The 21312-nt window shown below is 40.7% G+C and overlaps 2 protein-coding genes across 5 annotated transcripts in view; both read left to right on the plus strand.

The window, feature by feature from the left end:
• The window catches only part of ASB5 (ankyrin repeat and SOCS box containing 5), an 87351-nt gene extending 80492 nt beyond the window's left edge, over positions 1 to 6859 (plus strand). For both annotated transcript variants that reach the window (XM_059909217.1, XM_059909218.1), the window contains 5 exons: positions 486 to 593; positions 1298 to 1448; positions 1622 to 1756; positions 3763 to 3954; positions 4758 to 6859. In XM_059909217.1, the coding sequence (XP_059765200.1) occupies positions 486 to 593; positions 1298 to 1448; positions 1622 to 1756; positions 3763 to 3954; positions 4758 to 4885 (714 nt within the window). In that variant the 3' untranslated portion in view covers positions 4886 to 6859. The remainder of the gene's footprint in view (positions 1 to 485; positions 594 to 1297; positions 1449 to 1621; positions 1757 to 3762; positions 3955 to 4757) is intronic.
• A 3350-nt stretch (positions 6860 to 10209) lies between these two features.
• Positions 10210 to 20893, plus strand: SPATA4 (spermatogenesis associated 4). 3 transcript variants are annotated; one of them, XM_059909221.1, is made up of 6 exons: positions 10210 to 10253; positions 16514 to 16643; positions 17033 to 17151; positions 17257 to 17477; positions 19212 to 19328; positions 20534 to 20893. In XM_059909221.1, the coding sequence occupies exons 4-6, from the start codon at positions 17309 to 17311 to the stop codon at positions 20647 to 20649; spliced, it is 402 nt and encodes a 133-aa protein (XP_059765204.1). In that variant the 5' UTR covers positions 10210 to 10253; positions 16514 to 16643; positions 17033 to 17151; positions 17257 to 17308; the 3' UTR covers positions 20650 to 20893. The 3 variants fall into 3 exon arrangements, with proteins under 3 accessions (XP_059765204.1, XP_059765202.1, XP_059765203.1); XM_059909219.1 differs by lacking the exon at positions 10210 to 10253 and adding an exon at positions 15587 to 15804; XM_059909220.1 differs by lacking the exon at positions 10210 to 10253 and adding an exon at positions 16280 to 16408.
• The last annotated feature ends 419 nt before the right edge of the window (positions 20894 to 21312 follow it).

Raw genomic sequence — 21312 nt, forward strand, 5'->3', positions numbered from 1 at the left:
TTTTTCTCCCCTACGTAGTCATACCTATTTAGTGACAAAAATTCATGGAGCAACTTAAGACAATTTATTTTTACCCCCGTCTAGGCTGACCTGAAATTTTATACCCCCCATCAAAACAGGTGATCCAGCCTATAAACAGTCTTTAGTTCTACAAAACAAAAGACAAAATAACAACAGCAACCAAAACAATTCATAAAGACAAAAAGAAAAAAAGTTAAGAAAGCAAAACTTAGAGAAAACATTCAGAATCCTTTGGGCACACTACTCAAGGCAGGATGGGGTGTAGATAAGAGGGTTACAACAATTTGGTTCCGGGGATCTGACAACCGGCCGGCTCTGGGCATTTCAACTGGCCATTCCTGCTAAACTAAAACCTGATTTGCCTGAAATTCTCCGATCTTTGATATCGCCCTCTAATGACAATTATGGAGAGGATTTTTTCTGACGTTTTGCTCCCATTTCAAAATTATTGATGTCATATTTAGGGCTATAACGTCAATGCAGTAACCATAGACCACGTCACCCCGTTACACGAGGCCTGCCTTGGAGATCACGTGGCCTGTGCCAGGACACTTCTGCAAGCTGGAGCTAACGTAAGTGCCTCTGAGAAGCGTTAACCGTTTCCACATCAACCGGCTAAGAGAATCAAGCAAAGGGCTCATTTTGCTTCTCTTTCCTTCTTTGTAGTTTTCAAAAATAGGAGAACAAAAATAAAGCTCTCCAATCGCCCCCTTGCACTCTAAGCAGGATTTCCAGTCATTGCAAAAGAATGGGTAGCATGCTGCTTGATACGGAGTATCCTTTCGGCTATTTGCTGCTTTCGTCATTCTAAATGGCCACGGATGAACATCTTTATGCCTATAATGTTTGCTCATCTTTTGAATGATTGTTTTAAGATAAATTCTCAGAAATGGAATTTCCAATTTCAACTGCCACGAGCAAAATGGCTTCACCACAACTGTCATCACTATGACATTTGTACCTTTTTTTCCTAATTACAGAGTACCTAATCATTGAATCCGTTTTTGTGTATTTGATTCTCGGGTATTTTCTTTTTCATGATTCCCCTAGTTGCACGCTCACTCCTGTGGATTATCTACCACATCATATTTCTATTTATCCTTGTAGTTTTTAAGCTTTGCTTGTGGATATGTGTGAGCTAAATAGCCTTTGTCATCTTCACTGGCCACATGTTCTCAATTATCTGTTCCCAGGTCACGTACCTGTTTTTAAATGCCTGACAGCGAATGCTGTATGATTCTGTGACTCTCATTCTCAGAGCTCTGGTTTGGTTTAGGTAAATGCGATCACCATAGACGGTGTGACCCCATTATTCAATGCGTGCTCACAAGGCAGCCCCAGCTGCACAGAACTGCTTCTGGAATACGGCGCCAAACCCCAGCTGGAGTCCTGTCTTCCCTCCCCTACACACGAGGCCGCCAGCAAAGGTACCCGTGACCCCAGCTTAAGTGACAAGGGGGGAAAGCTCCTTCAGCAACATGCGGTGCCCTGTTTATAGTCAATAACTGCAGGGAGAAGCCTAGGTGGAGGTATACGTTTTGCCGAGGGTGGGGAACAGGTATTCGGGAAACGCAAACTCACCTGTACTTTGTGTTGGCAGGTCACCATGAATGTCTGGAAATCCTGATATCCTGGGGCATAGATGTTGATCAAGACATTCCTCATCTGGGAACCCCTCTGTATGTGGCTTCTATGTCTCAGCAGTTCCACTGTGTCCGGAAGCTTCTTTACACTGGTAACTTCCTGTACAACATCTTCCACTCTGTTCGTGCACACAAGCAATTATTCAGCTCCATATTGATTTCTGTAAATAAGCATCTTTAAAAATTACATCTCATGGCTAAAAATGTTCTTATTCTAAGCATTCTCACATATAACTATAAAACCCATAAAAAGAACCTCATTTATGGTAACTCCACTTCAACTCAAAACTCCAAAAGCCATATAAAAGGTCATAAAGTTAAAATCCTCAAGGGTGAATATAACGGTGCCAAGTATGTATATCTCTGTGAACAAACCTATCAAAAGAAATGTTAGGGGTTATAATTGATTAGATACCTTTTCTTCCAAGACTTTCCCAGACTTTGTAATCTACCTGAAAAGACTTAATCCCTCTTTACTTACTTGAAACAAACCAATTCCTCAAGGTTCAGCTTTAGCCCCTGAGAAACTATTCCTAATCTTTTGAGACCACAGTGATCTGTCCCACTATAGGACTGGGAGCCCTTTTAGGATATGAATTATGCCTTTCTTCCGCATCATCTCTTTTCCCTAGCACAATGCCTCTCATGTGGCAGGTGCTTAAAATATACATAAAATTAGTAAGCAGATTTCTATGGTTTTTATTGTCTATGACTCTCATTTGGCCCCTGATGTATACTGACATATATTTTTAGTAATCCCTTTATGCGTTACTCACATCATCTTGGCTAAATTATAAACTTCTTCAAGCAGTGTCTGCATCTGCTATTTCTTTCCCTTTACATCTAGTAAGAGTCTTAAACGTGAGTTCTGCTAATAACGGCTGACAGAGATTGTTATTTTCTGGTTATATTCTCCCATAAATTTGTATAACCAGAAAAGTTTATTCTTTATCACCTTTTTACTTTGCTAGCAATATTATTCTTTTCCAAATATTTTATATTGGGTTAAAAAAAAACTGGAAAAGTATTGTTAGTAACTGTGGATTGATTGTTATTCTCAGGCTCTGTTCTCCCATAAAATTGATATAACCAACAGAGTTTATGCTTTCTCTATGGAGATTTTGTTATGGAATATAGTTTTTCCACTAAATGTTTTATATTTGATTTGAAAATATTGAAAACAATTACATTTATTGAAACTTGAGAGTAGCAAGAGGGCCATAAAGGGACTATTAAAATGTACTGCTTCTTATAAACATCATTGGTTTTACTTGATGGTATCAGACAACAGAACTGAGAAGGGCTTAATGTTATTAATAGACATGTCTTGGTGTTGTAACTATTTATGTCCTGGAAAATGGGATTATTATTGTTGAAAATATTAAACAGTATGTATTCATTGCACATGATGACCACCGTGTACTCAGCGGCTTGCACTAAGATAAAATAACTATGTAATAGATAATTTAACATGTAAGGGTATTTTAATATAAGCATTTAAAAAACTTGCTTTGCATGCAGAAATATAGTGTGCCTTCCTGTTTAAGAGGCTCAGTGCCTTTATATATTTATTGAATTAAACTACATGAGTGAGAAGTAAGAGGAAAATCTATATACATTTTACCCAAAGAGCTCACATATCTAGATTCATGAATTTTCCAAGAAACCAAAGTGCTCTATTGCCTTAAAATAAATGAAAAGAATAAGAGCAATAAACTCTTGAATAAGCCTAAAAACTATCCATTATGATGAAAAGGGATATGAGTCAACCTAATTGTGCACTCTTTGTAATACTAATTCATATGACTCCTTTGGGAACTGTTTAAAATTTTTTAAAAATTTGCTTTTATTATGAGATCTTTCAAGCACAGAGAAAAATGTTAGAGAACCTAACAAAAGTGTGCATTCTCCAACCAGCTGTGTCACGTTTTAAGATGACATATGCATGTTTATGTATATTATACATAAAGAAATAACTCCTTGCAGAAAGAGTTGAGGTCCTCTTCGTGGCTGACACACCTGCCTCGCCTTGGTGAGGTTAAGTGACTCATCTAACGAATTCTGTTTGTATCTACCATCATTCCTCATTTCCACGTAGGCGCTGACGTACAAAAAGGCAAATATTGGGATACCCCATTACACGCTGCTGCTCAACAGTCCTGTACAGAAATTGTAAACTTACTGCTAGAATTTGGAGCGGACGTCAATGCCAAAAACACAGAGCTTCTGAGACCTGTCGACGTAGCGACCCCTAGCAGTTTGGTGGAAAGATTACTGCTTCAGCATGAAGGTAAGAAGAATCCATGTGGGCATTAAAAAAGTTTTGTTTGCCTGAAGTAGATGAAATTTAAAGACTTTTTGTTGGCATGTAAAATAACAATGGCATAACATTTGGAATATTTTTTGAAAGGAGATAATTTTTTAACTTGGGTTCCACCTGTGAAGAAGAGATCATGATGATCTTGATTTCCTTTGTGCTCATCTTACCTAAATTCTATGTTCGTTTGGTTGAGTTAAATATATTGTTTCTTTTGACAATAAGCAATATGTAATTCTGTTTAATATTTTAATAAATATTTGGAAACATGCCCCATTTTATAAGGGCATGCATTATCTATAACGTGTTATAGAAACATAATCATGAAGTATTTTTGTTCTAAAACAGAAATTCTAAAGCCTGGTCCAGACACTGTAGTAAAACTTGCTTTGGCTTAAATAGTAAACCTAATTTGAGAAAAAAATAATTTTAAAAATTCCCCTTTTAGTGCATAACACTTCTTGGGGCTTTTGATTTATATCTCCTTCTAAAAGCAGAAATTTTTTGGAAGGTTTACATGCAATAATAATTTCATAAGCCTGAAGATTATAATGTTTTAAGGAACATGCATGGGCATAGACTATACCTCAATTATAATAAAGTCTTATAAATAAAAGCATTACAAGTGCTTATATAAATTTTCCTGGGATAATGGTCATACTCCCCTAGTTTACTGCAAAGCATTGTAGTTTTTTTGTGGTTTGATTCCATGTATCTTACAACATAGAAAACTCCATTTTGATTTTAATGAACAAATACTTTCATGTCTTTTGCAGCTACCCCAAGCTCTCTGTGCCAACTTTGCAGACTCTGTATCAGAAACTACATTGGAAGACCAAGATTACACCTTATCCCACAGCTCCAGCTGCCAACATTATTGCAGAATTTCTTACAGTATCGATAAGGCAGTAAAATAATTCTAAATGTTTGACAATCAAAAATTTCTATTTCATCTGCATAGTGTATATTTCATATTAAAATATGCTAAAGATAGGGTAAAGAGATATGAGAACACACCGGAGAAGAAGTGAAATAAGCAATTTTAGTTAACGTGTACTAGGACATACTATTGTTTTATGCATTTTTACTGTTTTTGAACTATAGTATGTTTAAAATATCTATATATTACTAGCTATTCCCATATAGCCCTTTGTTGATTTAGAAAAAAATGAGAAATTCACCATTTCATTTTTAGAATGAAACAGAAAATGTGAACCCTTACTAAAAGTATTTGTATATTATGTTTTTAAAGGTCTATATTTTTCAAATAACGTGTTAGCTTTTAAATTTTGGCCTCTGTAATTGATTATCTCTGTATTTTTTATATTAATACAAAATATGAGTATGGTTTAGAAAAGAGCAAGTCATATCCTTTTTGAAATAAAGTTGACTCTCATTCAGGAAACCCACCCTGTTAGATGTACACTTGTCATTATAATGATTAATTCAGTAAAGAAAGGATAAATTGCCCCTTCCCTGCAAAGATCCCACTGGTCACTTCACCTCTTTAAATGGACCTATTTCAGAAACTGGTAGGACTAAAATGGTCACTACTGCCCTCTCACCCTGAGAACTTTGGAACATTACACACCTGCTTAGACTATCTGAAGACCCTCTCCTTCTCAAGGGTGGCCTCTCAAGGTTTCCCTTCTGTGTGCTTTTACACGTATCACTCCGGCCTTCCCCCAGTTCAGAGACTGCTGATAGCTGGTGATACCTGGACCCAGGAAAATGAACTTCATATCTAGTTGATAAAGAGACCCTGGGTCACACTGCAGGGATCAGGGCAGTCCAAGGCTATAGAAAATGGAAGAAGAAAAATGCCTTAAATTGTGGGGTTTTCAAAGAAAGGGACAAGGGGGTATCACTTAGCAAATGTAGAAAACTTAGAAAATGTACGCTATCTGTGGACCTTCATTGTGGTGTTCCTAACCCTTCTTACACAAAGCAAGGGTTCTCCGTAGACTGTACTACAAGGGAATGCTGTACACCAGAAGGTATTAGTGTAGCGGTGTCCCCTGCAGGGGTTTATTCTCTTCTGCTTAACTGTACTTGAGTGCGATGTAAAACATAATTTAAAAAATTAAATAAAAATTTAAAAAAAGTCTTTGTGCCTTCCTTGTAATTTAGACTATATTTGAGTTAATTATGGATTTAGAAATAAGATAATCAAGATACTTATAACACTGTGTAAAGTAGAAGAAAATATTTTGATGAGTTTTATATTATAAATTTATCAAATTTTGATAAAATATTTTGACCACTATTCTGATGACCCAGGGGCCTAGTAACTTAGTTCTTGGCTGACTTTCAGAGACCCATGGGAAATAAACTATTATTGTATGTAATCCCAAAGTTACTAAGATTGCATTTTTAAAAAATCATTTTAGATTTTCGAGAGTAGAAATAAGGCTGTAGCATGTTTGTTTAAAAAATGTCTTCTATGTGGATAGAGACTTTTAACTTAGTCTGTTTTACAAAATATCTCAGTTTAATAAATTTGTAATATCCTCAGAAGAATATGCATTTAACTGTTGTTTTATTATAGAGTAACCCTATTAAGTATAATTATGTATTAAAACTGCTTTTGTGAAACAGTTTTCTACTAGCATTTTCCCTGAGCTAGAGGTCATCTTGGAGTGTAAGAGTAATGCAAGGCATCCCTATTAATTGATCTTGTGCCAATAAGAGAAGTAAATATCAAATATTAAAATAAAAATTGACACTTGAAAATTTTAGTATGCTGGTACCTTGTATCTTAGCTTGAGTACAATTGTCTTATAAAAGATGTGTTCTAATTTAAATATATCATATATTTGTTAATGTATTAAAGTGGGATGTTTATCCCTGGAATAAAGCACTTTTTTTTCTCTTCTAATTAGTATTTGATTTTATAATGGAAGGCAATGGGAGAATATGATTCAATTGCCCTAGTTTTGTTTACCACTGGTTTTCAAATCACTGTATCACGCACGGGCAGTGAGAGTAGGATAGTGCAGATTGAAAATTATACCTTGAAGGTCCTCTAATCCAAATCTTATAATATATATGTCTGTAAAGGTCCAAGGATAACATTGCACAAAGACAAAGACAAAAAAAAAAATACTACAGATCTTCCTATACTTAGTATGAGGTTACCTCCTGATCAACCCACCATAAGTGGAAAATATCGTATGTTGAAAATGCATTTAATACACCTTCCCCATGGAACATCAGAGCTCAGCCTGGCCCACTTTAAACGTGCTCAGATCATATATATTAGCCTACAGTTGAGCAAAATCATCTAACACAAAGCCTATTTGACAACACTGCATGGAATATCTCATGCAATTTATCGATTACTGAAAGTGAAAAGCACAGTGGTTGTCTGGGTCCAGAATGGTTGTAAGCATACACCAGTTGTTTCCCTCCGTGATCAGGGGGCTGGCCGCCTGGCCGCTAAAGCTACCCAGCATCAAGAGAAGATCAGACAGCACCTCCAAGTTCAAAATTCGAATGCACATCGTTTTCACACGATGGTAAAGTCAAAAAATCGTTAGGTCGAGGACTGCCTGTATTTGATACGAGATTAAAGAAATGTAGTGAAATAAATACTGGAGTAAAGCACTGTTGAACACACTTATTTTGTAGGAAAACGTATTTAATTTCTATTATTGTTGTAACCACAGAGTATATTCGATGTTTCTGAGTCAGTAAATAGAAACACAGTGTAAAACGATGGCCTCTTCTGAAAAGGTCTAAATGTATCCATCGTGTTTCCGTGGATGGCCCTGAACCCAGATGACTGGTCCTCTGTTTACAAACGACTTAAATCAGTATCCTCTCCCTTGTGTTATTCCCACTTTTTCACTCTTTCTCTACTTTCCTATTCTTTATAATTGGTTTATTTTAAGGTTTGCCCTCTCTCTTAAAAACCTTAATAATCATTCTCAGTCTTTTTCAGGAGGAAAATTTATTCAGAAAATTCAGGCCTTGCTACCTTTCCATCTGCTCTGGGATTTCAACAAAAAGGGGTGCACTCCAGGGAGTATAAACGACCTAAATACATAAACCAAAACATCTCCTGGAATTGCTGTGCTAAATGGAAACATTCACTCTGTGTCATACAAGCACAACTGATTAGGTCCGGTTGCTAGAAATGGGAGATTTTAGTGTTTCTGAGCCCAAACATGAACAGATCATGCTGGTGAATCATCCGCCAGACAATGAAGGCTCCCAAAGGCTCAAGGAAGGCAAGGCTGGGGTTCTGGGGGGCATAGGACCCGCTGGATGCAGGGGAGGAGAAGTGGTGAGTCAGGAAGCCCCCTGTCAGGACAGCTCCCGTCACGGGAAGAATGTTTCCCTTCCGCAGGGCTCTGCAAAACCCTCCCACGTGAGGAGTGTAGGCAGAGAACTTATGAAACGTGAGGAAGGAAGAACAGGGTTACTTCCCTGCAGGAACAGCTGGGCTGGAGTGCAGGATAGGCCCTCGAACCTCCTTTATCCTGGTGCCAGCTTCCTGCATTAGACCAAAGGGATAGGGGGATGTATGTATACGTATAGCTGATTCACTTTGTGATACAGCAGAAACTAACACACCATTGTAAAGCAATTCTACTCCAATAAAGATGTGAAAAAGAAAACAACAACATCAACAAAGGGATAAAGATGTGGAGAAAAGCCTGTGTCTGATCTTCCCTTACCATAGACAAGATGGAATTAACACCCTACACCAGACTTTCACAAAAGAAAAGTTTGGGGTTTTGTGGGGTTTTTTTTTTGCAGGGTAGAAGCGTGTCGTGGACACGGAAGGAACCATGACGCCATCTCTCCGTGTATTATGCTTGTGCCCAAGGCAGGATCCTTAGCTTGCCCCTTCCTCAAAATGGACAAGCTAGCATTTTGGACCTGACGTCATCTCGCAGGCCCTGAACTTCGGGGGACCCAGGGGTATTGAGAGTGAAGGCTGGCACCTCAGTAGTTGCGTCTGGGGCCAGGACTCAGTCTTTCTACAGCTGGCCCTCTTGTTCCCTCCTCCCACCCTTGTCGTTACAAGGAGGAGGGGCTGGGTCGCCGCTGGTCCCCTTTCCCAGAGGGCAGTGACTGACCCACACCGAGCATGGGGACGGGCCTCGGCCCTGGATGTGCCCTGCCCAGGCCCCACACTGCCCGGGACTGAGCGGACGCTTCATTCTAGCCCCCGGGGCTCAGTATTAGGAAGCCCCTGACCACAGACAGAAGCCACGTTCTCCCATAACAACTTGGTCAGTAATGGGCTTGATTTTTCCCAACTGCCTCAGTCTTTTGTCTGATTTCAGAATCGCTTGAGACTTCAGGAGGAAGGGTGTTTTGGATCCCTTTATAGATCAACGCAGTAGCTCACTCCTATGCCCTAGGCCCACACACCAGCCGCGGAGCTGACACATCTTACTGTCTACTTTCTCTTGCTGCAGCAGCATTTAGAACAGCGCATAGCAAATCTGCAAAAACACGTGCACGACCTAACTTCTGTCGCTTCTCGCAGTTCCCACCCTCATGAATACATATGCCGTCCTCCTCTTCCATCTCTCTGGGCACACGTGTGTACAGAGCCAAGTTCAACGCCGCTCGCCCCCAGCCTCTGTCCTCAGGCCCGGAAGGCTGTTCCCTTTCACTCATTGTGTTATCTTCACAGGCTTTCAAGAGCCCTCACTCTCTACACCCACAGCAGCGGACTTGCCTGAGCATCTATGCCTCTGCCTCCGCACTACAGTTTGGCAGGTTTGCAATCAGCCAGAACAGGGTCTGACAGCCTCTACCGCAGGGATGTTTGGGATCAGGTAATCCTTGTCTTGAAGGGCCGTCTCATGCCTCGTAGGAGGCTTCCCAGCATCTCTGGCCTCGACCCACTCAACCCCTGCCTGCGTGGGCCCCAAATGCGTCCAGACGTCACCAAGTGTCCCTCTGAGAACCAGTGACGTAGAGTAATCCCTCAGGGACCTCACTGAGCAGATGTAATTCCTCACGCGGACAAACGCCTGCAGACACGTGTGAGGAGGGTGTGGGGTGCTGAGTGTTTGGATTTGCAGCGTCAACGTCACAGCAGAACAGGGACAGCTCTATAGGCCGAGGACCCAAGGACAGAGCCTTCTAAGTGGGTGGCCTCAGGCCGCTGCAGAGCCCGCAGACCTCTGAAGCCAGCAGTCCTGCCCTGGAGTCTGGCAGGACTTCGCATTCAAAACTGCCCTGGTGTGGGGGCACCCCGTCAGTGTGAGGGGCAGCTGTCCTTCTAAGTTCTCTCCACTGCCCAGAGGGTAAGTTAAACGCACACACACACTTCTACACTTCCCAAGGACAAATGTTAATTCTCAGGGACAGGACAATTCAAACACATAAGGGGGAAAAAGAAGTATTTTCCTAACTATCTCACATTTTTGAGGCATCCCTCCCAAAGCAAAGTCAGCATTTTACATTGTTATGTTTCAAATTATTAGGAAGCTCCGTATCTATTATGTACCTGAAGGCATAAGGCCTGAGGTACAAAATGACTCTTTGAAAGGAAGGACTCAATTTAATTCTCAGCCAAATGGTCTCAGTCTGCGGGAATGGAAGAGAGTAATTTTGGACTTTGTTCTGTTCTCCTTAGGAAAAAAAAATGGAAGGTATTAAAAGGAACCTCACGAGCTTTCTTCTTGATTTGTGTATGCAGAGGAAAGTTACATGGTCACCACAGCCATATATGCTAGTTATAGTAACACTGAGTTGAGCTCTGCTCAGAGCCCTACACTCAGAGGGCCCCATGCTTGGTTTAATGGTGGTCTCGAAATGCTTAATTTTTGAACAATGGGCCCATTTTTATTTTGCACTGTGCCCTGAAAATTACGTACCTGTTCCGATTCTGCTGTGACACTCTGAATGCACCAGTGAGAAACACCCATCTGGAGGGGATTCTCCCTCTTTGGGTAAGTCACATGGAGCTTTCCCAGGTAATTCCTTTGCCCCATTAAAAGAAGTAGAGGGAGAACTTGAGGTCTCTTTTCAAATATCGCCTCAATATGGACACAGTCTAAGTAGAAGGACATGGCTCAGCAGGGGGACTGAGTGAACCTTCTGCGTGATTCCAGAAGCAGGGAGACCTCCCACCTCCCCGTGGGCAGAAGCAGGCGGGGGCAGGTCACGTCCGGAGCCGCACGGATGTCCCTGGTTGAGCAGAACACAGTAGGCGCTCACCGTCTGCACACCCCCAACTCCAACGCGGAAGAGAGGTGTGGTGTTGAGAAATCAGGACCGAGGCCACAGTTTGAAAATGCCCCTAGACCAAGTACCCTTCGCCACTTAACTAAAACTTGAACTCTCCAGACTTGCCCAAACGCTGATGCTGACCTTAAATAAACTTTAAGCTTTCTCCCTGTCGGTGTGACCTTACAGCTTCCTAGCTAGTTCGCTACCGGTGAGTGAGCTTATACACTGAAAAGGAGTGTAAGTGTCCAGTAACCCATCACAATAGAAAAGAGTGCACAGTCGCCCCTTAGTATCTGTGGCGGATCTGGTTCCAGTCTCCCTGGAATGCCTGAGGATGCCAAAATCCTGGGATGCTCGAGTTCCTTATAAAAAATGGCGTGGTATTTGCTTATAACCTATGGACACCTTACTGTATGCTTTAACTCATCTCTAGATTACTTATAATTCCTAATACCACGTAAATGCTACATAAACAGGTGCTGGCAGGAGGTAAATTCAAGTTTTGCCTTTTGGAACTTGCTGGAATTATCTTTTCTAATATTTTCTATCTGAGATAGGCTAAATCCACAGATGTGGAACCCACGGGTCCAGAGGACTGAATGTACTCACACATCTACACTTTATAAACTGTGCTGTAATTGCTGAAAGCCAGCTTCCAGGCACTTTCTGTTGGAAGTCTCCCTGTCTGACATTTGCTTCTCAATCAACAAAATACTCATATCAAGTAAAGCTCTTCTGAATTTTCTTCTGTTGACATAGGTCAACAACAGTTACTGACTGCAAGGGCTGTTTGGCTTGCACAAAGGTTGGCTGGGTCTTAGAGGATGACTGTGGATTAGTGAACTTCATCAGGAGGTAACTTCAGTTATAGCTGCTTTTCCATTTGAGGTATTGTAACTGAAAGCAGGGTCCGGCTGCTCGCTGCTCCAAAGCCAGTTAAGAGGCCAGGCTGGTGGAAAGGAAAGTTTGCTTTATTTTGGATGCCGGTAACCGGGGTGGGGAGGGGAGGGCGGACTCGTGTCCAAAGGCCTGCTCACCCCAGTGGCAACCAGTGGGCAAGAGCTTTTATGGGCAGAGAGAGGGGGCCACCTGCAGAAACAGCACAGGCAGCTCTGACGGTCATCTTGAAATCGGTCATCTTGATTGTTTTAAGTACAGTTAATCTTCAGTTCCAGGGTTGGTTTGTTTCCATTTCTTGAGGCCAGTTCTCGGAATTGCGGCAGCTTATGTCATGACTACAGCCTGGTCATCACGTGGTTAACTTCCCCACCTGGTGTGGGTTTCGGTATCTGTAAGACAGCTCACAGGACATGGCTCAGAATATGATCTATAGCCCTTGGGAAGGAACTAAAGGTCCTTCATTATGCTTAATGACTAAACTAGTATTATTTGGTCTCCTTTGACTGTTTGCCTTTGTTTCTGCATTTTCTCACTTCTCTGATTAAACTTATTCTTTGGATAAAGTTTTTCCACAGGCAGAGGACATAGGGGACAAGGCCCACAGGGTCCTGCTCTGTTTCAGTATCTTTACTGGAATAAATCGCCACAGTCCCTAGCAACTGTTATGCTGCTATTGGTCTGCAAAGTACTTTTTCTCCTCTCTAACAGCCTGCAAGAACCACAAAAAGCCGCTTGCTTTTTTTGAGCAGGACAAGTAGTGCGCGTTCATCATCCTGCCGCAGGTCAGATCAATTTTCTGGCTCTCTGCCACAAGATCAGCAGAGGCTTTTGAGTGCCGTATCATCCCACAGAATATCCGGCTGGTCCACTCTACTCGTGATACCGTGGATCCAGAGAACGGGAGTAGCAGGTCTTTTAGCTGCCCTGGTAACATGTAGATAAGCTACTCCGAGTATGAAGCAATGTATGATTCAGCAGGAAAACAAAGTAACTCCACGAACTCAACAAGAATTTAATATAAGGAAACAGTCAAACGGAACTAAAATGAGACCTTCAAACGAACAGAGATAGACCCCTAGTGCTGGAGAGCAAAGGCAAGGAACAGGGGTTCTGAGAGTCTAGAACTTGAAGGGAAAGCCCCACAGACTGGCCTTTGAAGGGGCGGCGTATACAGCAGGTGCTAATGCTTGAGGAGCTCAGAGGAGCGGTCCTAGAGTAAAATCTGGGGCTTGGAGTTCTGAGCGCTTCTCAGTGGTCGCTGAAACCTCTGAGGGAGTACGAGGAAACCTGCTCCGGGAATGCAAAACAAACAAACAAACAAAAGCAAAAAAAAAACCCAACCTGGACGCTGGCACCAACTGCCCCTGCCCGGTGGAGCTTTGTTGCCATGGTGACCTTCATCCAAACAGCCCTTCTCCTTTCCTCTGGCCTCCTGGTCGCTCTCTAGTTCCCCCTAGTGGCAGGATTTAATACAACTCAGCAAAGGAGAAACCACAGTGCCGAGTTCCAACTCCACGGGGCAGAACCAAGAAGGGTGTATTTGAAACAGAGACCTATTTGCTTCACAATTGGCACATTTGCTACAGAAAAAAATTCTAACTCCTTAGCAAGACTGTTCTCAGTCAAGCCCCAATCTATAGCCTTAACTTACCTCTCTAGCCATCACCACCGAAATCTTGGGGTAGCCCACATGCCAAAGCCTAAACACTTTCTCTGACCTTAATGGGTTATTTGTTATTCCTTAAAACTCATAAAAAACTCTCATATCATAGATCATGTCTGCCTCTGCTCACACTAGTCACTCTGTGTGAAACTGTCCCGTCCCCTCTTCATTCCACAGATTTCCACGATCGTCTTAGAAATATCATTTAAACTTACTGAGCCCTATGTGTGTACACTGTTCCAGGCTCTTCACTCATTTAACTTGTTAATTTAATCCTTCAACACAACCCTGTGAGGTATATCCTATTTATTTCCATCTTTTACCAGTAAAAGTGGTTAAATAACTTGCCCAAAGTCACATAACTAATAAAAAATAGACCTGGTGCTCCAAAGCCTCTGTCTTAACCAGTTCAAAATACTGCCTTATAAGATTCACATCAAAGGTCACCTCCTCTGAGAGGACTCCTACACTCCCTCAGGCCAAATTATTTGCTTCCTCCCTGATACTAATATATTTTTACCATGGCAGAGCTTTTCAGGGTGCATGATCTTTTTTCAGGTATTTATATCTCTGTACCTTCTATAAATAATCTAGTGCACAGCTGCCCAATAGATCTTCCTGCAGTGATACTGCGGTATCTGTGTTGTACAACGTGGTGGCCACAAGCCCCACGTGGCTACTGAGCAGTTGAAATGTAGCTAGTGTTACTCACTTTATTTTATTGAAATTTATTTAAATTTAAATCGGAACAGCCACATAGGGCTAGTGGCTACCATATTGAATAGTGAAGACCTAGGGCATAGCAAAGCACCGAATAATAATTCCTCAAAAAAAACTTCACCAAGTGAATGAATCATCCGTGAAAAACACATTGGGCAAAGAAAAAACACTTGTATAGCTCCGTTTTTGTTTTTCTTTTTCACCACATACAGACTCACGTTGGTTTACTTGATTAATAAACATGTCTATGAATACACATTCAACCAAATATTATATAGCTCCACTCTCAAGATCTATCCCATATTTTATCTTGTGCAATAATGTGTATTACAAACCACCTTCTTTTTTTACTGAAGACTTTTTAAAGGATGTTAACAACTCTGTGTAAATATTTAATTTATAATTGTCGGTCCCTGCTCTGCAATCCCTTTTTTTTCCCCTCTGTACTGTTCACTGATAAATCCCAAGTGACTAGCTCAGGGCCTAGTAGGAACTCAATAAATATTTTTCGAATGAATGAATGAATGATGCCTACTGGGGCATCTTGGTGAAGTGTGAAAATCGAATTTACAAATCGCTTTCAAATATGTAATTTTTATAAACACAGTGTAATAATTAAGGAAATAAGTACGTTAAATTTTGTAGCCATTGAGCATCTATTCATTTTAATTCTGAAGATTTTTTTTCATTGGCATTTTGGAACAAAACCCTATCGTTTCCAATTTCCAAACAAAAACTGCCTTTGTCCTCTGAAAGGTCCTCACAACCTCCTCCAGATGCTTGACTGAAACTAGGCCTTCGACGGGGCAGAAACCACGATATTCAAAATGTTAGTTTCTAAGGGAGGGCTCTAAATCGGTTATTCTTCACGCCAATTAAAACGGAGATTGAAAGCTCCGCCCAAGGCTTAAGCTCCCGGAACCGAGACCTCAGTGAGGCCAGGGAAGCGCGTCCGCCAACCCGGAACCGCAGGACCCCAAACTGGAGGACCCGCGAGGCCCAGGGCGCCCGCGCCGAGGCCCCGCCCCCCGGAGGCCCCGCCCCATGGAGGCCCCGCCCCTCCGAGGCCCCGCCCCACGGAGGCCCCGCCCCCGGTGCTGCCATAGAAACCCAGAAAGCGCCATGGCTGCCGCGGGTCTGGGACGAGAGCTTTTGACGCTGCCGGCGGCAACCGTACCCAAGTCACCGTCACTTGCGCCACGTCCAGCCGCTCCCATGCGAGGGAGGCCTAAGAAGTGTCTGGTCTATCCGCATCCGCCGAAGAGCTCCCGCGTGTCTCCGTCGGTTCTGCGCTGGCTCCAGGGCCTGGATCTCAGCTTCTTCCCCAGAAACATCAGCAGGTGCTGGAGCAGGGCCGGCCCCCGCCGCCTGGCGGGAGCCTCGGTCGGAGCAGAGCAGCCCCGGGGCCCGCGCAGGGGCTTTCTCCTGGGATTGCCCCCGCCCACTCACCACACACACACACACACACACACACACACACACACACACTCCTTGCTTTCTTAGGGAGCTGACCTAAAAAAATAGGATGGAGCATTTCACTCAATCGATCAATCAATCAATCATTACATAGACTCAAGCTACTACAGACTGCTTTGGTGACTACAAAAAAAGTAAGAGTCCAGGCTCTTTCTTCAGAGACACTGGACATTAATACTAGTGGCCGTTAATATTTGCTCTGGGAGTGCAAACTAAATTCCATAAAAATAATGACTTTGTTGCAGGCAAGGAGTCTGGTTTACTAATTTCGGTATTCCTCGAGAAAGACACGCCTGAAATTTTCAGTGTGCGTAGGTATCACATGGGCATCTTGTTAAAATGCAGGTTCGATACAAATTAATAGTTTGGGGTTCATAAAAAGAACACCATGGCCTTTGGTGTGTGTCATCTTACCCAAAGGCTATTCCATAGCAGGTCCTCCTTGGAGCAATGGTCCAACAAAATTCTGTAAGTTGCTGTCAGTATAGGATATTAAATTGGTGTTAATGAACCGTAATCACAAACTGTGTAAGTAACTGCGTTTTATTTCATTTCCTTATTGTTATGGATCAGGGATTTTTCAAATGGCTTCCTGATAGCAGAAATATTCACTGTACACTACCCCCGGGACCTTAAATTGTCATCCTTTAAAAATGGGACTTCTTTAAAAGTCAAGTTGGATAACTGGACACAGTTGGAAAAGGTAAATTAACAATCAATGACACTTTTAACTGTTGAAAAGTTTATGTTTGAAGAGGTGTATTCTTGAGGTCGTGGATTTCTCTGTATATGCGTGTGTGGCCGTGGTTTAGGACGCAATGCAGCTGGGTAGGCAGCTTGTTTCTTTGTATTGAAAAGAAGGTTATTAAAGTTTATGTCATGAGTCACCTGTGAAACTGAGCATACTCATTTCAAATTGGAGTGGGATATAATGGTTGATTTTCTTGCTGAGTAATAATAACTTTTAATAATTAACATGTTAAACCTCAAAGTATTAGTTGAGGATTAAAGCGGGATTAAAGTGAATTCACAGTAATTGGAGATTTTTATAGAACTTCTTATGGTGAAAGTATTCTCTTTCTACTATTACAGTTCCTGGCAAGAAAAAAACTTAGATTACCTAAAGAACTAATCCACGGAACAATTCATTGTAAAGCCGGAGTACCTGAAATACTGATACAGGAGGTGTACACCTTGTTAACACATCGAGAGTGAGTTATTTGGAATTTTCTAGTAATATAATATGAAACTTTTGATAATATAAATCTTATTACTAAAATGGGGCTTGTCAACAATATTTATTTTTTTATTTCCAGAATTAAAAGTATCCAGGATGACCCTGTGAATTTCACAGACTACAGTTACCAGATGCAGTTGCCCCTGGTCTCCAGATCGACAGCTTCAAAGTCTATTAAAGATAACATTAGGTTATCAGAATTAATAGGCAATCCGAACAAGCTCAACAATGAACGTAAAGTAGAGTTCCTCTTCCTTTTACAAATGTTGCAAAGAAAATTGAGCAGAAAACTGAATCCAAGTAAGTTTTCTTGGAAATGGTCAACTGGGTTCTTCCAAGCTTAACAAGGCTCTTCTTGAGCACAGATGAAAGAAAAGCCTGCCACTGTGCCCTGATTCATAGACTGTTGTAATTTCATCTACTGCGACTTTTATTGTCATTAATTCAGTCATACCTATTACCATATATGTATTCATATCTATCATATTATTTTGTGCTTTTAATTTGTTCTCTGTTTCTTGTTTTTGTCTTACCTATTTTTCTTCTTCCTTTGGACTGAACTTATATCCAAAGACTTTTTTCCTCCCTACGAATTTGGAAAATTATAAAATTTCTAGGGTAGCACTCTCTTTAGTGCTACCCTAGAAATTTTAACATGCATATTTATCTTAGTCTAAGAGTAGTATCTTTATTCTCTTCCTCAAACTGTAAGGACCTTACAACACTAGTACAACTGGCCACTCCCTACCAGCCCCCTCCCCACTTCAGTTCTTTTGTTGTTCAGTATTTTCGTTTTGTCAAGTTATTTTTTTAACACCGCAAAATCAGGTATCATTATTTTTTATACCGAATATTTGCTTACATTTAATCTATCTATTACTTCCATTCACTGGGTCCTTTTGTCGGAATTCCTGGAACGAAACACAACCATTCCATTTAGTCATCAGTTTAAATGTCCATCTTAGTGCAAAGCTAACCTGTATCTCTGCTGTCTTCTTTGGAACACATTTCCTCTTTAGCCATGGATACCTCAACACTTTCGATTCTTGAACAGAATTCTGTTATCACCAGTGTTGATTTTTGAGACTGCTGATTTTAAGCAGCCAAAGTAATTAATTGTGATAATCACAGTTCTGGGAATGTTACTGACCAGGGTGGTGTTTAAGCATAAACAGGGCATGGCTGATGAGTAGAAATGACCTTGGACACGTCTTCCAGCCTCAGTGAGGGTGAGCTGCTGAGTAGGTGATCTTTAGAAGCACAGTGAAACTGATGCCCAAGTGCTGCAGTTGATAGAATTAGTTAATAAGAAATACGGGAAGCATGGAAAATAATTTTGTCACTATTTTTATAGTATAAAAATGTTTGCAAAATGAAATAGATACCGTATGGTTTCATTTATATGAAATATAAAAACATGTAAAGCTAACCTATGATGATAGAAGTCAAGGCAGAGTTTTAGTTTTAGGGTACTGTATGGGAGAGACAGGAAGGGATTTTGGGGTGCTAGCACTATACTATTTCTGGATCTGGGTGATGGCATCCCAGGTATGTATTCACTCCAAAAATTCATCAAACTGTAAACATACGATTTGTTCATTTTTCTGTACATATATTACTATTGAATGAAAGCTTATTGGGACTTTCAGTGGATAAGACTCCGTGCTTCCAGTGCAGGGGACGTGGGTTCAATCCCTGGTGAGGGAACTAAGATCCCACATGCTGTGTGGCCAAAATATTTTTTAAAAATAAAATAAAAAATAAATTGGCTGAATTTTTAAAAAAAAAGCTTAACAAAAGACTAATAGGAACATAGGGATACTGTCTTTAAAGTAACTTTTTTAAAGCAACTATTTTGTGCATCAGAGATGTGAACCATGATGGAGAGGGTTATTAACCTATGTAACCACACTGCTCTCAGGAATATGATACAACAGATGTCTAAATAATTTGCTTAATTTAAAACTGTGGTGTCATATTTTGACCATGGCCATAGTGAATTTTAAAGAAAGAATTTTTGTTTACATTTTATAGAATGGTTTGAGGTCAAACCAACAGTGGGAGAATCGATTTTCAGTCATGGTCCTGCCCAAGCCTCTGGGTGCAAATGTAATTCAGTCATTTCGAAGGAAAGAGTTGCTCCTGTGTGTTGTAAGTTTTTTAAAAAGTTTTTTCACTTGTTAAAAATGATGTTTTTGTTTTATTTTGTTTGTTTAAAATTTCAAAATAGTTAAAATGTGGTCTAGGCATTCAGTCTAGAACGATGCAGTAGGTTGATGTGTGTGCCTTTGGATAGGTGGCGGGAGCACGCTGTCCGCTAAGAACCAGTCACAACAGGGGAACATCCCAGGCCCGCGTTTCCCCGCCTGCTACTATAGGAGCCATTTCAATTCCCATTTCAGCTTGAAAAAGTGCGTCTGAAACAGGGGAAGCTCGTTGGCAGAGCTCAAAACTCAATCCTCTAGCAGCTGGATGATGAATCAGTCCTAAGGCAGATACGGACAACCTGCACACCTAGACTTCCCCATCACTTGTTTTACAAGAAGCCACGAGTTTAAATCCTGTTAATTCAGAAAGCACTCAACACCATAGCAAACTGTAGCCAAACATGGGCCAAAGGCAGCCTCTGCCTGACTTTTTGGTATAGCCTGCAAGTTAAGAATGGTTTTTATATGTTTAAATGGTTGACAACATATACCAAAATTGCACATAATGGTACTGAAATCACAGGCTGTTCATCTGAAAAGCTTCTAATTATCAAATAGAGTGGCAAAAATTAATTGTAAGAAAGGTTGTTACCTTTTTTTTTTTTTTAACACCTAAGTTCCTCTCTTTGTTTACCTAAATCTAGCATCTAGCAAAATAATGCGTCAAGGGAATGTAGATTTCTTAGTTGTCATTGGCCCCTCATATTAGAACTGAGTCACCTAAAGAGTCTGAGTGGCCGGCTTGGACGCCTCAGCGCAGAATTCTAGAAACCGAATTATGAATTCTGTATATTTGCCAAATCTAAGCACTATTAAAATCACGGCACTGTTGCCTCACCTGCTTTCTGAAGCAACATCCAAAAATAGTTGAGTCATATTCAGTATCAGATGCACCAAAATAAGCCCTGGGTATTTTTAGGCCCCGCCGATGACTTTTGGAGATGGTGGCATTCAGGTTCTGTATTTCCGACTACTATAATGCATGCTTTAAATATTCTGTTTACCAGGCACTTAGACTAACTTGTACTCAGCCTGTTGCCAATCGTTCTGCATATGTCTGGTATGTTAGAAACACAGATGGTCGTATACATATTTAATAACCACAAATGGAGTTTAATTTTGTTTATTTAAATATTACACCAAATACAGGTAATGGTGGCAATCCACTTAAAGAAATTCACCTGAAGCAAGCTGGAAAACATTCTTTTGACTCTGTGAAACCTATCAGAAACATGGAAAAGGAACCCAGAAGAGCACCTGTCTAATGGGCTTTGAAGAAGCGATGCCACCACCTCTTGCCACTCTAAAGGGATACAATCACCTAGTCTTGGATATATTTCAATAATAAGTAAATTAAAGGGTGTCTTATCTATAGTTGGGCTGAAGAACATATTTTTTAATTCAATTCAACAACCATTTATTCAACACCTGCACCTAGTAGTGTTGAAAATACAAAATCAGTTTAATTAGTATAGAATGAACAAAAATAATTTTAAAGGTACAGTTAAACATAATTCACCATGACGAGTAAGAATTCTTTCTCATAAATTTTGTAGGAATGGCGAATCTACTTTGTAATATGTTTTCCTCACTAGAAAGAAAAGAGCCATGCTACTAATATGCCTGATATTATTTATTTACACGTCATGTTCATCAACAAAATTTATTCTGAATGATTATTGCTATTATACATAGGCCCATAGACAATCTTGCCCACTTCCATAAATAACTTTACTTAAGCCATTAAAAAAAAATAGTCATCTTTCCTGTTGATACTGAGTTGTGGGGAAGGAAAATCATGTTTTACTTGGAATTTCATTCTGGTGTTTAGCAAACAATTTAGTTTGATTAAAAAAAATGCCTCCTGCTTGCTGCCATGCCCCATATTTTTACTGAAGGGAAACAAAAGCAGTGATATCCTGAAAGAC

This window comes from Balaenoptera ricei, chromosome 21 (genome assembly GCF_028023285.1).
Source record: "Balaenoptera ricei isolate mBalRic1 chromosome 21, mBalRic1.hap2, whole genome shotgun sequence".
Classification (NCBI taxonomy): Eukaryota; Metazoa; Chordata; class Mammalia; order Artiodactyla; family Balaenopteridae; genus Balaenoptera; species Balaenoptera ricei.

Excerpts from the sequence above, each read along its gene's own strand:
- SPATA4 (XM_059909219.1), top strand. The coding sequence starts at position 15,587 with ATGGCTGCCGCGGGTCTGGGACGAGAGCTTTTGACGCTGCCGGCGGCA. Across the intron at positions 15,805-16,513 it reads TTCCCCAGAAACATCAGCAG|GGATTTTTCAAATGGCTTCC; the intron begins GTGCTGGAGCAG and ends GTTATGGATCAG. Across the intron at positions 17,478-19,211 it reads GAGCAGAAAACTGAATCCAA|AATGGTTTGAGGTCAAACCA; the intron begins GTAAGTTTTCTT and ends TACATTTTATAG.